This window comes from Aulonocara stuartgranti (assembly GCF_965226115.1).
Source record: "Aulonocara stuartgranti genome assembly, chromosome: 22".
NCBI lineage: Eukaryota > Metazoa > Chordata > Actinopteri > Cichliformes > Cichlidae > Aulonocara > Aulonocara stuartgranti.
In genome coordinates this window covers 7320920-7339871 of record NC_138957.1, presented here as the reverse complement: position 1 = coordinate 7339871, position 18952 = coordinate 7320920, and the positions used below count along the sequence as shown (strand labels likewise).

General features: G+C 42.5%; 1 protein-coding gene across 2 annotated transcripts; it reads left to right on the top strand.

Moving 5' to 3' along the window:
* Positions 1–615: 615 nt before the first annotated feature.
* khdrbs1b (KH domain containing, RNA binding, signal transduction associated 1b) lies at positions 616–18458 on the top strand. Of its 2 annotated transcripts, XR_014274350.1 has the most exons (11): positions 616–1047; positions 2888–3009; positions 4539–4655; positions 5033–5179; positions 9414–9547; positions 10434–10674; positions 11116–11183; positions 11535–11593; positions 12307–12493; positions 14657–14724; positions 17035–18458. XR_014274350.1 is itself a non-coding variant. In XM_082522450.1 (9 exons), the coding sequence occupies exons 1-9, from the start codon at positions 954–956 to the stop codon at positions 12411–12413; spliced, it is 1089 nt and encodes a 362-aa protein (XP_082378576.1). In that variant the 5' UTR covers positions 616–953; the 3' UTR covers positions 12414–13658. The 2 variants fall into 2 exon arrangements, 1 of the variants encoding a protein (XP_082378576.1); XM_082522450.1 differs by lacking the exons at positions 14657–14724; positions 17035–18458 and having other exon boundaries at positions 12307–13658.
* The last annotated feature ends 494 nt before the right edge of the window (positions 18459–18952 follow it).

Below are 18952 nucleotides of genomic sequence, written 5' to 3'. Positions count from 1 at the left end.
TTAAGCTGCACAGAGACCCGCTCCTTGTCGTTGTCGTCACTGCCACTAAGGGGCAGTAGAGAGCCTCAAATGAACGCGGCACATCTTCAGGGCACACCATCTTCACTGAAATTCTGTTTACTAATTAAACACTGTGGGTGTCATCATCTATTATTATCCTGCTCACACCACTTAATATACAACCGATGTTAAAAGGTCCTGTACAACAGCACATAAGAGATAGAATATTTCTATTGCTACATATGTATGACTTTAACTGCACAGACTAATTGTATTCTTCATGTGAGAAAACGATAATATCCACAAGACAGATTGAAGTATTGTGGCTTACTTCTACAGACATCACAGCAAACATATGAGGACATATTTTAAAGCATGTGGCCTCTCTTGAGCACCTCTAGTTCAGCAGGCCACCCTATTGTATCTCTAAGTTTCCCCTAATTTAAAGTATGGGGTGGAGGGTGTGGGGGAATTGAACACCTTGTGGGCAGTCTAGACGTTTTTATTATGACAGTAACTCGCTCCAGAGCGGACACACCCATATCACTATTGAAAATCTGATAGTGGGATTGTCGCTCCTGGAGGCGGCGCATCCGAACAGCACACAGTAGGCGGCGTCAGTCCGGAGAAGTACGTCCCTCTGAGCTCACTTCCGTCGGTTTGAGTTGGCTGTTCTTCCAGCGCCTCGCAGCTTTTGTTCTCCCATTTCCAACTAGCCAGCGCTGCTGAGAAGAGGGAATCAATCAGTTGGGAAGCGGCAAACAGTAACGGACCCGTCGGTCGCACAAAAACGCCACATGCAAAGCGCGGTCTGCAAAGAGGATACGCGGTTCTCCGTAGTTACATAATTGGACTACTTTTTCCTCCCCGTATACTGTTGGGTTTATTTTTCTCCACGCTTTATTTTTTGCACCGAAACTGACTGCCCCCCCTACACCTCCAAACTCAACAAAATGGAGAACGACGACAAATATCTCCCCGAGCTTCTGGCAGAGAAGGACAGCCTGGACTCGTCGTTCACGCACGCCATGAAACTTTTAAACGCGGGTAAAGTACTGTTACACTGTCTTTATTTTTGTTTTGTTGTGAATTTTTTCACCGTACGCTTTATCCTCTGGAGTTGAGGAGAGCGGCGCCATGTGTTTGCGGACGGGACGTGAACTACCCCGTTCACCGCTACGCTGAGACGAGGTCCTATTCATGGCTCAAAAACAAAGAAAAATACGTGTGGGCGTTAAAATCTGTAGTTAGTGAACGAATAGCGTCTGAAAGAGTAAACCGCTTAAGGCTATCGCTACACCACGGAGGAGCTACACTTTTCAGTTATTGCGACTAATATCCGCTTCCTCGCGTGCAGCTTTTGTCGCACCTGCTCTTTTCTGTAACTGTCGGTGCTCGCGCGAGTTTAAACTTGGGCACGCGGGCTGTTTCCGTCGTGTGCTCTCGAGTCCCTGTTGATATATGTTATTGCGCAGCAGCCTGTGAATGTGCGCTAGTGTCCAGGAGCGGGGGTCACCTCAGTACTTTAAAGCCGAGAATCGGCCTAGCAGAGGCGACAAAGAGCCTTTAACCGCGGTGCTTGCCGATGGCCACTGCTTAAGTGTCCTTGAGCAACAAAACTGCAGCCATGGCCGCCCCGGGACTGCTGCCTTGCAGCTGTGTTGAAGCGAGGACAAGTGGACACACACACCTACCTAGTAGTACTGTGTGAGTTGGTCAGCTATCCGTAATACAAAAAAGGATGTTAAAAGCTAGCTATGACTGCTTTATATAAACAAATGTGATTATATAGTTATGTCAGCCATTGGCCATGTGCTCTGTCAGTAATTGTGAACCATTTTCTAAAACTGATTTTATTTTATTTATTTGCTTAACTCAGGTAGCCCTGGTGATAATGAAGTTGACCGTTTGGTAAACGTGATTTGGCGAATCTAGGCTGCGTGTGTGAAATTTGGAAGCGTGGACTAACCAGGAAGACAAAGTGTGTCAGGGTGTGCAGTGTGGATGGGTTCCCTCGGTGAAACATCTACTCAGGCTTCTCCTGATCTGCAGCTGGTAGACTGTGGTGTAAGCTGGCATGTTTGCACATTGAAGGCTCGGGAGTTGTCACAGTCAGGAGGGCGGAGGTGGTTTGAGATGGGAGTACTGCAATGGGTGCTGGAGGGGGAAAACCAGGTGCTCTGCCACAAGGAAGAGGTTACAGAGGATGCTCGCAAATACTTCGTGTTGATTTGTTTCCAGTACAGATTAGAGTTGGACTGTTTTGATTTTTGTTAAAGAATGAACAAGGTCTGAGATGATTTGGCTGATCAGCTGTTTAGGGTGACATAATCACAGCAAAATTGTCTTTTAGAGTGAACAACAGCGAGAGAATGGGCTACGATTTGTTTGATAAATGGCTGAAACTATTCATCGGTGGTCAAGTGTTTGCCTTTTAATGGCTCGCTAAGCTGTTTCACTGCTATTCAAATGAACACAAATGTGCAGAGTGAAGCAGTCAACGCACTCAGTGGAAACTGCCGTTGTTTGGCATTCAGTTAATGTGGATTTGCTTGTGAATCAAAGACTTGCAGAGGTGTGTGTTACAACCACAGGAACGGGCTAAAAAGTCAGACGTGTTTTCCCCTCAGAGGGCCACAAATCATAGAAGTGATGCTGCGCTTTACACAGTTGGGACCAGATTTGTATTAATCCAACTCTAAACAGCTGATGAGTGTATGCACAACTGGTTTTTAAGATCAGGTTTTAACTCTATCCTGGTGGTGCTGAATCCCTAAAGTTGGTACTTTCTGGTTCACGTAAGCGCACATAAGTGCTTCTCATCATTGTGTTGTATGTTGCCACTCTGACTGTTTGGTTGCCTGAAATGATCCCTCTCATCTTCCAGAAATTGACAGAATCCAGAAAGGTGAGACTAAAAAGGAAACTGAGACATACCTGGACCTTTTCACGACGAAGAACATCAAACTCAAGGAGCGAGTGCTCATACCTGTCAAACAGTACCCGAAGGTGAGCTTTCTTTGTCTCCCCTCTTTTCTCCTCCTCCTCCTGTCGTCTCCCGCTTCCCAGCGAAACCCCTCTTGATTTAATTTATCCTGCAGCTGTGTTTCAATTACACAAAGCCACGGGGTTACTTGGGAGTCTCAAATTACTCCTCTCAACCCTGATCTTTAAGCTCCAGAGTATAATTACAGCCGATACTGGCATGTTTTTAAAATCTCACTAAAAGGGATCAAAATGTTAAAATGAGTATAGCTGGGATGGCTCTATATTTCAGTGTAATTCATACTGGTGCTCAGATCTTTTCCTGTTTCCATCCCGAGCCTTACTTAGGTTTATCATTTAACCTCAGGTGCATTCAGCCATATCGGTTCAATCCATATCTGGCTCAGACGTAAGGCTGCATTGATTTTAGGATGACTGTTTGTGATAAAGGCTGTAATCTGTCCTGTAAAACTCAGAGAGCATGCTGCAGCTGCACAATGCATCATTTGCATGCTGCTAAAAAAAATAAAAAAAATAAAAATAAAAAGATTAAGTTGCCAGAGTCAGTGTGGTGTCTCTTTTATGGCCCATTGTGTAACTTCTGGTGTTCAGTGCTCTTTTTGAATAGAGCAAACTGCTTTATAAAGAATGAGATCTGTAGGTGCTGCTTCGTTTTCAGCGTTGGATCGATGAGCTGTAGGAGCATCTCCTGTTCTGTGAGGGTCTGATGACTGTCTGATCTCTCAGAATGGGGATAGACCGAATTGGATGGACTCTTGTCTGCTCCACTCCAGTGAAGCAGTCAAGAGGCAGGTGAAGTGAGATAATATTATTCAACGCATTATGTTCCTGCAAGTGCAGCGAAAGCTTCCAAACTTTTAAGCCGAGCCAGCGAGCGACAGAAGCTGTCAGAGAGGGAGAGAGAGCCCAGTTTTGGTTTTTTTTGTTTTTTTGGACCAGTCGAGTTGTGATTGAGTTTAAAATAATTGCAAACATGCATTTCAGACATTGGCATTGCAGGTGTGTAATGCATCCAGTCTGCTGACCCTTTAGGGTTTTGAGGTGGGATAGGACTGATGTATTCCAAATGCAGGACAGGTGCATCCCTAACACCGGCCTTGGGTTTTAGTTGTTCCGTCACACTGCTGTGTCGGGCACGACACAGCTAATGAGCGATTCCGATTATTGGAGCTGCTTTTACTACTTCAGGTTGAAGCGAGGTTCCTTTGGGGCGGCTTTTTGTTAAACGTTTCTGGCAATGACAGCTAATTGCGGGACGCATCATACACACGGTAATTACTTTGTTGAAAGATCGAGGAGGTAAAGTTCTGGCTCACTGCATGGATGATTGCAGTGAATAGCAAACGGCAGTATTACAGCCCTCGGGGGCTCATATCGACTTTGTCTGTTAAATCTACTACTTAAGGCTGCAGTATGTGCAACAAGAGCCCTGACAGACAGACGGTGATTGCCTCTCCCTCACTCTCCTGGTATTAAACTCGCCTCTGCCGTGATTGTCAGGCTAATTTTGTTCTGCTTTGTTTTGCTGTTAGTTCAATTTTGTGGGGAAGATTTTGGGACCTCAGGGCAACACAATCAAACGTCTGCAGGAGGAGACTGGAGCCAAGATCTCTGTGCTGGGCAAAGGATCCATGAGAGACAAAGCCAAGGTACACACACGCTTACACACATCTGGTCTTATGCACCTGTGGGAAGGTTACCTGAAGCAATAACACATCTGGCCTTTGCTTGAGCGGGATGACAGTTAGTGAGCCCAGATGGAGTCAAGTTGCTGGATGGCTCAGCTGAACATTAACACTCAGCCAAGGGCATTCAAACACTGCACATCTGCTCCAGAGTCTTCAGGATAGCCCACTAAACCTGTTATCTACCAGTTTGATGTAATTATCAAGCTATACAAAGGAAGGGAATACTGCATGTAACCCCTGTTGCTCTCCGAGGTGGAATAAATGTGATTTTTCTCCTTGCATTATTCATTAAATGTTTGAGCTGGCTTCTTCTCACTCTCTGATGGTTTTTCTTTCAGGAGGAGGGGCTGAGGAAAAGCGGTGAGCCCAAGTATGCCCACCTCTCCATGGAGCTGCACGTGTTCATCGAGGTTTTTGCGCCTGTGCCCGAGGCTTACCTGCGCATGGCCCACGCCATGGAGGAGGTCAAGAAGTTCCTGTTTCCGGTGAGTTTGCCAGTTCTGCTTTTGGCCATCTGTGAACTTGCCTGTGTGGAGTTTAGTAGAGCGTTTTGTGCCGTTTATTAACTGCAAAACTAAGCCTGTAAAAGGTCAGCAATGTGGAAAACACTCAGCACCTTAACAGGGGGAAGTGATGTCAGGAGATTTCTCAATTTTAATACAGAGTCAGAGTGAGAATAGTTGAGGTTAAACATGACTTTGCCATGAGAATAGAGGCATTTTTGTTGTAGCTTAAAAGAAGATGCTTCGTTTTGTTTTGTTTTTTTTTTTAAATTATGGATTTGCTTTCCAAAGATCACCTCACACAAACACTGTTTTGAATCCAGGATTTGCTTCTTCTCTCCTGTATAAGTGTATTTTTATATTTGTTTAATTGAAACAGCGCTTCCTTTTCTCAGTGATATCTGAGGCCTTGTACAGGCTGAGCTCTGGCTGCAGTAAACGATTATTTTCATTGATCTGGGTGCCCATTCTTTTCTTAAACATAATCTAATAAATGCTATTGAAGATGATAACGGTGCCGTTTTGCTGTCTTAAATCCCAGGTAGATCTTTGAAAAGGGTTTTGTCTCATTCCCTAACATGACTGTCTTCACCGCCATACAAGAGAGGGAAATATAAATAGTCAACCCAGTTAAGCTGGAATTGGGGAATTAATTGGTATTACTTCTTGAACAACAGGAGATTAATTGAATCACAAAGTAGTTGCCTCTTAATTTTCAACTAAGTAATTGGCTAATCGTCTCAGCTCTGATTTGAGCTGCATGCACGCAGTCAGCAAGTTTTTCTTCAGGCCCATTTGCACACAGATGTAGGAGATGTCAGTTTCGTAATATGACTTTATTTTCCGCTTGGTTTTGATTCAAGATTGGTTTTTAAGCTCGTTATTGATTGAACTTTGAGCAAATCCTCACAAATGCCTTTAAATCTGAAAATCACACTCACCCATACCCACTTTAATGCAACTTCATGATTTCTTTAATTGCAGAGGTTAGAAGTTGTTTTGGATTGTAAATGCAGTTTCCCCATCGCCAAGCTGGGAAAAGTTTGTGAAGCTACACCGAAAGTGTTCTCGTGGTAATCGAGTGAAATTACGTTTCAGAAAGGTGGAGAGAGCCGCAGCGTGCTGGTTAGACAAAGCTTTGGGAGGAGGGCCTGCTAGGACAGCCGGAGGAGATTGAGTGGGTATTTACCTGGAGCAAACACATTCTGCGGCACAGTCCAGGCACGTAAAGCAATCAGCTTAAGAGGAGGAATTGGGCCACTTTCACTGTGTCAGCAGGGTTGCCCCCTTCATGTGGCTTGCCTACTTTTCTGCTTTCACCTGAGTCTCATTCTTCAGAGAGGAGAATCGGCCTGGAGTTGTAGAGCTTCGAGGCAGATATGTGGCCGTATTCACTGTACGCAGCCCACGTCTGCTTTGTTGGTTTTATGCTGAGAGATTCTTGAGTGCCGGCCAGCTCGGTGTGCTGTCGGGCCCAGCTGAAGCCCACAGTCCTCTCACAATGGCTCTCACCAAAGCAGGCCAATAGGCCCAGGGGTTTGTGAGCTGCCTTACATTTTTTTAATTAGTGTGCAGGGCACTATAGAAAGAATAATTTGGAGGCTAGATGAATGGGCTGATGAACCAGCTGCGGTGTTGGTGTTGCTGCGTTATGTAAAAATCAGCCGCTTACAGAAGCTGTCGTTACAGTTTAAGACCATAATCTGTCAGGCGTGACGGCCTTCATTTAGAGCAAGGCTGTGTTTTAATAAATGACTCAGATGGAGAATGGGTGGATGTAATTTGTTGCTGAAACTTTTATGTATTGCCTGTACTTCTGCTTAGGTATTCCACAGGGATGTTCCTGGTGACTAATTTACTTTTTTTTTTTTTTTTTTTTTTTTTTTTGTTGGGAGGGGGGCTCAGATTGATGGAATGGCCTCAAAGTAGGAAAACTGAGCATGGAGGTGGCTGAATGCATGTTGATTGTTGATTTACAAGCCATTTGAAATTAGAGCAGGGCGATATGACCAAAAATATTTATTACGATATACATTTGAAAATTTGCCATAACGATATAACTGACGATATAATTGACACTAGACAAAATACTTTACAACTCCACAACTTGATTAGTGCAAAAAGAAAAAACATCAATATATTTTCACATAAACAAGCAGCTGTTTTTTATGTGCATGAAAGTTATATAAAAATTTAACAGTGCAAATGCAAATTCCTTACTGACAGTTTAACCAAAAGCCATTTCCAGTGGAAACTGGCCGACATATCCTCAGCATAACCATGTATAATATCCACAAAACTTAAAAAGAGGTTATACACACACAATACGGTAATATTATGTTGAAGCACAGTACGTATCACTCCGCGAGGCTCCTGCCTACGACAGCTGTAATGCTCCGACAATCCATCAAGCGGTGCGGCTTCGTAGCTTAGCAAAGTCGTACTAAAACATTTGACAGATTTTCGAGCGCCGTGTACGACATAAAATCGTTTCGAGGTCAGTAAACACAACCAGAATTCATTCATAAGGCACATGGGATTATAAGGGGCACTGTCGATTTTCAGAAAAATCAAAGGATTGATTTTAAGTGTGCCGTATTTTCCAAAAAACACGGTAATAACGACGGCCCGCTAGCACGCTCTACCAAAAATAGTGCTTTGTTGTGTATCTGACGGACGAAAGCTAAACCAGTTCCACACCACTGAAGTTGCAGCATTTTTACAAACCAATTCTGGTTCATCTGTTTCATTCAACGATCTGCTTTCGCCCTTCTCATTCTCCGCCATGTGCGTATGAAAACAAAGGCACTGCGCATGCACGTTTTGCCCATATTCTATTGCGATATTTCATTTTCTTATCGTTGCCCGACATTATACGTGAACGGTATGATATGGCCCAGCCCTATTTGAAATGTCATTCTCCTATAATTATTTTAAATTGGTGCAGGTGTAGTCATATGTAGATGTGTCAAACAGCAGCTCCACTGTCCGTGCAGGTTCGAAGCCGCATGCATGTAAAGAACACAGTTAACACATTGCTGCATTGGAGTGGCTGTGTGCCAGTTTACTCTGACATGCAACTGTTTGTGTTTTAGATCACAGCAGTTTTGGTGTCATACTGGTCCACAAGGCTGTCAGCTGTCTTACTTCTCACCTTGTATGTTTGTAACTTCCTGTCAGAGCGAGAGAGAAGGTTGCTGCTGCAGCCCAGGCTAGTGGCGGGAGGGCTGAATATCGGCCATCTTAGACTTGAGTTATTTTATTTTAAAAAATTAGTTTATTTGACTAAGACAGTGAGTCTCTCACAGCCCTGTGATTTCAGCAGGGTTTGTCTTCTTTTTTCTTCCTCATCCTGTTTATTTGTGTATATCTGCACATCGACCAACGTGAATGCAGAAGGATTTCTCTCTCTTCTATTGATCGTAACGTCTACAGATCCTTGATTAAACTCAACACCTTGTTGGGTAAAGACTTTGCATCCTCTGCAGCATCAGCTGGACTGCTCCTCCCTTCAGATGAATTTCTAATCAGTCAAATGCTCTGCCTGCTTTTGCTGCAGATAAGTTGAAAGCTGATGTCTGCATCTCATATTCCAGTAGCTTTTTTTTTTTTTTTTTTTTTTTTTTGGACATCATTAGAGCTCTGTCACTATTCCATTCTGGGGAGTGATATGAAAAAGAATTGATTGGGTCACAGTGCAGCTCTTGTGATTGCTCCCAGAAGAAAGGCGGAGGATTGGGCTGCAGGATTTGTGCTGCTGAGACAGGCAGCTTGGCTAATCCACCCCAAGTTATTGTTTTTGCAGATAAAATAAGGTAACTGCTCATGCAGTCACACCAGACTTGTCAAGGAGTGTGCAGAGAAGTGATTTACATTTTGTGCATGATGGAGAGACACAGGAAGGCACGGAGTGTGGATGGATGCTTTCCAACCTCCAGCCTCCCACATCCACATCCTCCCCTCCTCTCTTTAACACTCTGAGTCACTGGCACTGAGACTTTTTCTTCCAGTCGCTCTGTTAGCCGTTGGGAGGGGTGGCGTGTTTTGAGCAGCTCGGAAATGATTTCACTCTTTTATTCATCACTCCTCTTTCCACGCTGTCTCCTTTCCTTTCTATTTTTTGTGTTTGCACAGTCACTTTTCCATTTCTTTTCTTTCTTTTTTTTTTTTTTTGTCTTAGTATTATCGTCCTCACTGTGTGTGTTTGTGTGTATAGGATATGATGGATGATATCTGCCAGGAGCAGTTCATGGAGATGAGCTACCTGAACGGAGGCCAGGATCACGGAGCCCGAGGCCGAGGTGGCCTGCCAGTCAGGGGCCGCGGTGTCCCCCCTGCAGGAGCACACAGGTGAGGAAGTGCACACAAACACACACAATTTCTCATGACAGCTGCTGCATCACTGAATATGTATGTATGTATGTATGCACATACATACATTTTTATTGTTGTTGTTTCCCTCTCAATGATTTGGAATGCTTGGGGACCTCTCAGGCCCAGCAGGCTGCCCGGCTCTATATGCCGTCAAAAGCCTAAGTTTGATACGACATCTTAATGGTTAATATTAAGCTACAACCACCTACCAGTTAGCTGAGCTTAATATTTAAAAAAGAAACATATAATCAGCTATACTTACCCTGCCAGGAGTTTAAAGATCACAAATAAATAAAATTTTTAAACAAACTCATTTTCTTGGCTGGTATCAGATTTTTACATTTTTGCCAAGTTTCTCTGTCAGCCTTAAAAATCCTGTACCAGTTGGGCTCTAGAGTTGGGTTGCTTTTTGCCCCTGCTGCTGTCTTTATGCAAACCTACCTGTCTGTTGTTTTTTTTTTGTTTGTTTTTTTTTTTAAATATTTATATATTTTTAAATATGAAGGCAATGTGAGCAGGAAGCACAAATATGTTGAGGGATTGGCTGCGTTTGTTCAGTAAGGAGTTACTTGTAAAGAAAACTATTTGCACTACAAAAACTAACGTGTATACTTTTATTTTGTTTAAAAAAAAAAACTATAGCAGAAGTGCAGCCACGTGTCTGGTCAGATAGAAAAGTACCATTTTGTTATGTTATAAGGCTTCAGATAAGAGTTCTCACCTTTGCAGTTTTGTCTTATTATACAATATTTTAAATAAAAGTAACATCCACAAATATTTCCAAAGATGTAGTTCAGCTCGTTTGAGTTTGAGACTCCTGCTGTAGATCATCACGACAATAACCCAGAGTTCTTGGTTCCAGGGGCAGGGGAATGCCGCCTCGTGGTGCTGCCGCCAGGGGAGGTGTGACTCGAGGTGGCCCAGCCAGAGGTGGCGCAGTGAGGGGTGCCCCAGCAGGCAGAGGAGGACCTCCCGCAGCACCTGCCAGGGGAGCTGTGGCACCCCGTGCCAGACTCATAGCTGGAGGACCTCCCCAGAGGATGCCACCACCGCCTCCACACCAGCACAACCCCGGTGCAGCTGCAGAAGGCTATGACGAATATGTAAGTACCACTGCCAGTGGAAATGAATTTATCCTTTCACATTTATTTTGTAGGTTTATTATTATCACACACAAACGTCACTTCTAGTGTTGTATTTGATGAGCTAGATATAAGAAATGTGCAGAGACGCCTCAGTTGTCTGTGTAGACGTTATGTTTTCAGGTTTGACGTTGCTAAATCTGACCTCTCCACTGCTCGTCTCATCTCAATAAGATCTTTCTTGACGTTCTGTTAGCTTTGAATTGCTTGTCCGTCGTCATAGGAATAAGTCATTTCAGATGCTCGAGACATAAGGGGAGCGTGTCTGCTTTTGTACAAGTGGAGTTCTTTGGGAACATCTTGACATTCATGAACAAGACTCTCCTTAAATCTCATCCTGTTTTTTCTTTTTTTTTTTTTCCCCTTCTCTCTCTTTCCCTCTCTGTTTCCTTCCCTCTCCAGGGCTACGATGAGAGCTACACAGACACGGCCTACGAGTCTTACGACAGCTATTACAGTCAGCCGCAGGCGTGAGTGAATCAGACGTCTCTTTGGTTTTCACCTGCTTCTCACAGAATGCACACACATCGCCTAGTTGCTAGTTTCACTTGAAATGGGATTTGAGAGCAGCAGTAATACTTTTTAGCCACTCTGCACAAATTCAGCGTTGATAGTACTTTGTGTTTCATGCTGTGGATGCCAGTGTTATTTAGAAGGACCAGCCGGGACTCAGATGTTCCATAGTAGAGAGCCAAGCTTTGATCTTATTCGTAGAAGCCAATTAGCGTCCCCCTAGACATTACAGTCAGCTGCTTGATGTTTTTCAAAGATTAAAAGTGATTTTTCTTTTTATTCTTTTTTTCCCTGTTTATGACCAACAGAGAGCCAGAATATTATGACTATGGACATGGGGAGACCACAGAGTCGTACGAGTCCTATGGTAAAGAACAATTTTTTTTTATTACAATAAACGACAAACATCCTTATTGAATTGATTGAATTGATCCTCTGTATATTTGTTATTGCGTGTTGGTGTCTGAAATATGCATGCACGTCAGCCCATAATGTCTCTGATTGTCTTTAAAAACAGTAAAAATAAATAAATAAATCATCAGCCAGATTAAATTTTCCAAAATGTGCATTGTGTCAGCTAATATTGACTTTGATTGATATCACTGTCAGCTAATAGAATGGCACTGATACTCAGATCTGTCAGCATCAGTGCCATTGTGTCACATTATTTTCTGCTGCCTAAATGTTAAACATGTTGTAATGAAGGCTGAAAAAGACAAAGCTATAAGGAAAACATTGGCATTGCCAGATGGTTATTTTAAAGATCTGAAATTGGACAAAATTGATCATCCACAATGTGATGGGACAGTTCTTCACCCTGATCCAAACTGACGGCTTTATTTCACAGTTAAATATTCTTTAATGCTAAAGTCACACTGTAGAGTTTTTGACTTCTTGTTGATGTGTTGTGACGTGTTGTAGGTGCCGTGCACTGTCAGATGTAGGATTTAGTGCTTTTCCAACATGTCCGATAAACTGAACGGTGCCACAGGGCAGCTCTAATGTGCGCTCAGTCAAAGGCTCTTTGTTAGAAATGTTGAATTATTGATGTGTCTATTTTTTTTTCCGCTTCCACTCCAGGCCAGGATGACTGGAACGGCACCCAGCGGACAACTCCAGGGAAGGCCCCTCCCCCCTCTCGAGGCGGCAAGACGACTTACCGGGAGCACCCATATCGACAGTACTGAAGCGGACTCGCCACCCTTAGTGTCGCCCTGACAAGCGCCTGTCTACCACGGCAGCTCTCGCTTTAAGAAGCCCGACAAAAGTAATTGTCTGTTTTGTCTTTGGTTTGGTCTTTTCCTACGCCGGACTTTATACAAGAGAGCAAATTGGGAACTGAAAATCGGAACTGGTTTTTGAGATTTGACCGCGAACTCCCTCCCCCACCCCTTCTTTGTCGCACCAACCAACCATCCAACCAACCAAAGCGGCTTTTAGATGGGTCAGAGATGAGAAGTTGGCGTTCTATATAGTTTTTCTTTTTCTTTGAGTTTTTTTACGTTTTGCTGTCATTTTTTCCTCTGACCCTTTTTACCCTCCTCTGGCTTTTTTGCATTGTTGATCGTTAATTTTTAATTATTTTTATTTTATTTTTTTAACTGTGTGGGAGTAGTCGTTTCTAGTTGAATTAGTGGCTCATTATCCACTTGTCTAAGGAATCCATTTTAATTGTTTTTATATACATATATATAAAGAATCTGTTGAGGGTCAGTTGCAGATTCCCATTTAGGCTACATTTCAAAATTCTGTTAATATAGCCAAATAAAAGACCTTTTAAACGTTCAGTTATGTAATATAGAAACAAACAAAAACCCAAATCCTTAAATGAAGCAAAGGCTAACTCAAGTACAATTCATTCTTGATTATGGTTTGTTGTTTAAATAGTTCTAAAACGTTGTCCATTTAGACTTAGGCAGCAATATTTGTCATTGTACTTAGAGTTTTGAAATATAGCCCTAATAGACACTGTTGAGATGGACTGTCCTCATATCCTCAATTTGTTTGTCATGTTTAAAAAGACAAAAATTAATAATTTTAAGACTGAAGACAAAATGTTTGTTTAATGAGAACACGGACGAGACCTGGTCTCACCTGTTGTGCTAAAAGAAAAAAGAAACACACGGTTCAGGTCTTGATTTTGTGATCTGACTCTACATAAACTGCATGCACAAAGTACACAAAGAAGGATTGGGACAAAAATCTCCACATGGGTCTTCTCTTTCTATAGAGAAGGGATCCTGCAGCTCAATCCGAACTCTTGTACATATTTTAAAACATCCTAACTGTACTTATTCTGCCACTAGTATCTGTACCCTCTCCATAAAATGCATTATGCTACATGTGTAAGCTTGCCTAAATAGGTTACTAAATCTGTCCAAAAGATGTTTTGCAGCAGTTTGTCAATAAAGCTTAGTTTGTTTTTTATGAAACTTAACTTGCTTTATTTGTTTCCTGTCCTAGTAAAATTCTGAAATGGCCTTTTTTAAACCAGCAGTCAGATGTAGGTGTTTTCCTTTGTTTCTCATTCAAAAGCGCTTTTTAAATCTAAATGAATGTATTGACGTCTGAAGACTTTAACCCTACTAAATGATGTCTTGATTGATTATCAAAAGAGCACAACTTATTCTTTCTCTCTCTTTCTATACTTTTTAAAAAGGACCCAGAGGTAAGACCTCTAAAATAACCTGGATAGCTTCCTAATGTGTATAGAGTTCTAAAGCATTGAATGCCTGGGTACGTATAAGACTTTTTCAATCCTCCTACCTGTGGTCGTAATCCTTAATGAGAATTGCTTTTATAGCATCTGAAAATTAACTGAGTTCAAACCACCATTCAGGTCTAGGCTTCATTGTCATGAATGACAGCTGGCGCGATGGCTACTTTAGTACAGAGTGTAATGGCAGTGCAATGGAGAGGATGGTTATAACCTAGAGAACTCCACTGTAAAGGTAACCTAACCCTAAATGTTTAATTTCTTAGTGTGTTTATCCTTTGACATAAACTTTCTGGTAAATGCGTACAATTTCTTAAAATATCATTACAGTCATGGCATCAAAAAAGAATCGACTCAAAAGTAAGAAAAACGTAACTTCCAATATCATACAGTAGTGGATTTCATGTACCAAAATAACTGTGCTGTGTACTAACAAAATATAATAGGATAGTGTTAATGCAACTCTTGCTAAAAGGAACAAAGCCAAATCTGTCATCATCTTCTGTACAGTTGAGCTGCTGTTACTTTTTTTATTTGCTGTGTAAAAGTTGCTTACTGTAATATTTCAAAAGGTTGTGCCTGTACAGAGTTATCTGAAAAAGAAAGCTTGAGTTGCATGAGCATATCTTCTCCTGTAGATGTTGCATGATCTGTCTCGAGTTTCTCCCAGTGTTTTTAGACAAGGTATTGATTTGGGGTTTGTCCTTCCTTCAGGCACAGCTATCGGTCACTGAGTGCCCGGAGACTGATGGTCGGCTGGACAGAGACCATGCAAACGTCAGGTTGGTTCGCTGCTACGCCTCACCCATTTAAGAGCTGCGCTGCTGCAGGCATCATCTAGAGCCCTGTTTTTTCTCTCTTGTATACCTCAGACAGCCGTTGATGCTCTTACATCACAGCAGGAATGTGCGTCTTTGCAGATGCTGTGTTTGGAGACTGACTGATATTATTGGCTAAATGCAGACATTTACTAATATTTATGGTGTTTGGAACAACAAAATTTAAAAAGCCAGCAAACGGCTGATCTGAACAGAGCCAGATTAAAACAAATGACTACACACAAGTCTGCTGGTTTCAAATGTCTGACAGGAGGAGAGGAAAAAAATGCTGTGTTTGAATATCAGATTTTTATAGGTAGTTAACAAAAATCATTGGCTAGATACACCTTAGTTAAAGGTTATTTTGCTGTTGACAAAGACTAAAGCTAATTATTTATTCATTTGTTATTCATTGTTAACGAAGCCAACATCGTTATTTGGAGAGGTAACTGTTAAATGGTAACTGATACCCATAAAAGGTAAACTGCTGATTAAACACTTGTGCATTTTTGACATGTTTAAATGACTGTTACAGAGTTAGAATTCATCCTCATAGGTTTAAAAAGCCTCTAAGTTTGTCTTGTGGTGGTTCCCATTTAAATCTTTGCAGGTTACTACAACTCTATGTATACACACATTTCTAAAAAGGTGCACAAGTAAAGGGTTGGTTTTCTGAAGGATTTTATGAAGTACTGATGGCAAAGATTTAATGCAAAGGATTCAATTTTCAATTTGATTTTATTTATACGGCACCAAATCACAACAACAGTTGCTTTATACTGTAAGACCCTGCAATAAATACATACAGAGAGCAACCCAGCAATCATATGACCCCCTATGAGCAAGCACTTTGGAGACAGTGGGAAGGAAAAACTTCCTTTTCCACTTTAGGAAAAGTCATAGTTTGAGTTAAAATAGGCTCATTAACAGTATCACTTCTGTGCGTATCTCTCAGATTCATGTGATTTGACAACTATTGAAACCTTTGTTACAAAATAACTAAGTTTGCTAATTGGTAACATATTTTACCCTTAGTAAGAATAAATCCGCAGTCGTGTGTATCACTTGTGTCGGTTGTCATTAATAGTTATTGATGACGGATATAAATGTTATTCTGAAAGGACTCTTCTTATAATATTTATATCAGCGTAAGTGTAAGACTAGCCTGAGAGTGTCTACACAGTTTGTAGGTAATGTTCTTAAACATTCAAAGGCACTGGTACGGCCATTTAACTCCCCACCCCCCCGCACTGCTGCAAACGCCTCTGGCTCCGTTCAGCCGGTGTAACATTATGCAGCAGCAGCACGTTCATGATATTCACAGCATTTCAAAGGTTGGTTGATTCTGATGATTGCCCGGGCTCCCGTAAGTCGCCTCTGCTTCTCACAATGCCTGTGAATTGGTGTGTGGCCGCGGCTAGCCTTCAGCAAGTCTGAGCGAGCGAGGAGAGCTCGATGCCCGTGTCGGGGTGGTCTCAGGAAAAGTGACTAATGAGGATCTGTAGCCTCACTCACTCTGACTGAAGGAAAAGAGCAGCATGAGGACTCTGGCCATTCCTGAAATGGAACGAGAGGGGTTGGGCGGGGGGTGTTTTTCTTATGATGTCCTGTCTGCACCTTGAAGGCAGGAAAAGTTGAATGATGGCTGGAAAAGTATTGCTCGGTGTTCAGGCTTTTAGAAGCTGGCAGAGAAAGTGGATAACAAAGCATTTAAGGCCACTTTAAAGGAGGTGTTTTGACAGAAAGGTCACCCACTTGTTAGAAGAATGTGCTCAATATGACTATTTTTAGGAAGAAAATCCTTTCTTTAAAAAAAATTATATATATATCAAAATCCTCTCGTTCCAGCGGCTTCAAGTTCAGGCGTCTCAGAATTGTTGGATTCCGCTTCGTGTTTCTTTCAAATTGCTGGAAAATACTCTGAATCAGAGCGCTGCGAACACATTAGCTGTTGATTGAAATGGTAATGCGCTAATCCAAAATCGGCAGTCTTGCCAATAATTATGTTTCACTTAAAATGTTGCTTAGTTACAGCAGAAGAGCTGTGCTGCTTGGCAGGAAAATGACCTTTTAATTATTGCAGCCAATGCTTAAAAATTGAATTAGAAAAGTGGCCTCGTATTTTTTTTCCCCCTTTTTCATTCTAAATTGCCGCAGAGCAGGAAACAAGGGACGACTTAGGGACATTAAGAATCAGCATTGTGTATTTACATGTCCTCTCATGCCAACATCTTTTTTTTTTTTCCTTTTTTTTTTTTTTTGTCTCCTCTGCAGTTGAAGCCGTGCACGGGAGCAGCTCAGCATGGTGTCGTGGTCAGACGGAGCTGAAAAGGAGTGGCCTCGAGGCCCAGTTCTGTTCCTGGCAGGGGTTGTGGGAGGTGATGGGGGTGGGTGGGGGAAGGGAAGAGGAGCAAATGGGTGGTGAGAGGTGGCCGGCTGCCATGTCATCCAAAGGAGCCAGCTGATTTAGAGGTTGGGGGGAGATGAGGAAAAAGAGAAAGGAGCCGGTTGAGACTGCAGCTGGTCAGTGAGCAGACTGAGAATCCAGAGACTCCCATTTCACGTGGACTCTTTCCTCCTATTTATATATTTCTCGTCACTATCGAATTAGAGCACATTATTCTCGTGTTAATTATTTTCAAGTCTGGAAGACGCCCACTCGAAGCCTGCGCTGATTGTGCACACTTTTGCGCGTGGCTTCCGCAGACCACCCCGTGGTCCGAGCAATGTAATTGTCACAGCCTAATTTACCATAAAATGAGCGCTCCTGTTATAGCAGGCTGTGAAATCATTTTTAATTTCCTTTAACTGTTGAGTTTGACATAAAAGGAAACTCTTACTTTCCACCAAGGCGAGCTGTATCCGTTTCACCAGCCAGCAGTTTTGTATCCCGGCACTGAATTAGAATCCAGGCTCAAGAGTTAGAAATGATCGGTGTCTCGCTGAGGACGAGTTCGCGAAACGCACTCTTGCCACCTCTCGCACGAGCCCCATGCGACGCCGCGGATAATGAATGCTAATGCTAAGCACATGCAAATGCTTCCTATTTGCATGTGCTTGCATGTACCCTCGCCGCGTATGTGAAAGGCTTTCATAAGCAGCGCTGGCCTGTTCTTTGCAGTTCAGCATCCAAGAATTAGAATTCGACGATATGGAGTCGCATGTGAGAAAGGGACAGAGGGTGAAGGCAGACATTACTAACATCCCTGCCATCCATCTATCCATCATGCTTGTGTTGATTTGATTCCCCTCTCTGCCATTTTCTGCCATTATCACTGATGATATTACAGCTGCCTGTGGTGCTGAGTTACATTTAGAGGTCAAAACTGTACTTTCCTGTATTAAAAACAAATTTGTGTCCCGATCCGCTGGTCAGAGGCAGCATTAGCCAAGTCAGAGGCTCCATTTCGTTTATTGAAAAAGCCAGCAGCTCTGAGGATAGAACATTAGATATTAGGATAGAAACCATCATTTGAGATGAAATGTCAACGGGCCATAGCCAAAACAGACCATTTTTCAGTCTTTATGTGCCATTATGTCTAAAATAATGATTTCTGCGTCTCCTGTAATCTAATGAAAGATGAGTGATGGTGTGGAAGCCGCTTCCTTTGTTTGGATCGATGGAACTGTCAAAAGTGTGAGGTTTGGAAGTAAATACTACTGTGCATTGATCAATAAAGGTTGACTTGAATATAAAAGAGCTGTGTATCGGTCATCTGCATAGGTGTAGCTTCTGGGAGGGAGGGGTGGGCACAGACATCACATCCCGCTAGTAGGGGGAGCCCCCCCCCCCCCCCCCCCCCCAACAAACTAGTCTATTCCCAATCTGGTGATGTCACAATATCAGGTTATAATTACCATAAATGTTTTCAGTCAAAATTGTTCTTCTAGTGTTTCATAGAAGTTTTTCACTTCAACTGGTTGGGTGCAGTGTGGTTACGACAACAGACTATACGAAGAGTGGAAGTCTCTGTGATGCTGTCTCCTGCTGGGTTTGAAGTCTGCATTTTGAAGCATCAACTTTGGTGACTTTTGGAGTCAGACGGCATCAGATTTGGATGAGAGGTAGAACAACAGTTAACTGAAGCTAGCAAGCTTGGTTAGCAACCTGCTACCATAAACTGTACAATGCTACAGATTTATACATCCTAACTTCTGGATGCAGCAGGCCAATAACATGAGCATACAATTT

Excerpts from the sequence above, each read along its gene's own strand:
- khdrbs1b (XM_082522450.1), top strand. The coding sequence starts at position 954 with ATGGAGAACGACGACAAATATCTCCCCGAGCTTCTGGCAGAGAAGGAC. Across the intron at positions 4,656-5,032 it reads CCATGAGAGACAAAGCCAAG|GAGGAGGGGCTGAGGAAAAG; the intron begins GTACACACACGC and ends TTTTTCTTTCAG. Across the intron at positions 5,180-9,413 it reads TCAAGAAGTTCCTGTTTCCG|GATATGATGGATGATATCTG; the intron begins GTGAGTTTGCCA and ends TTGTGTGTATAG.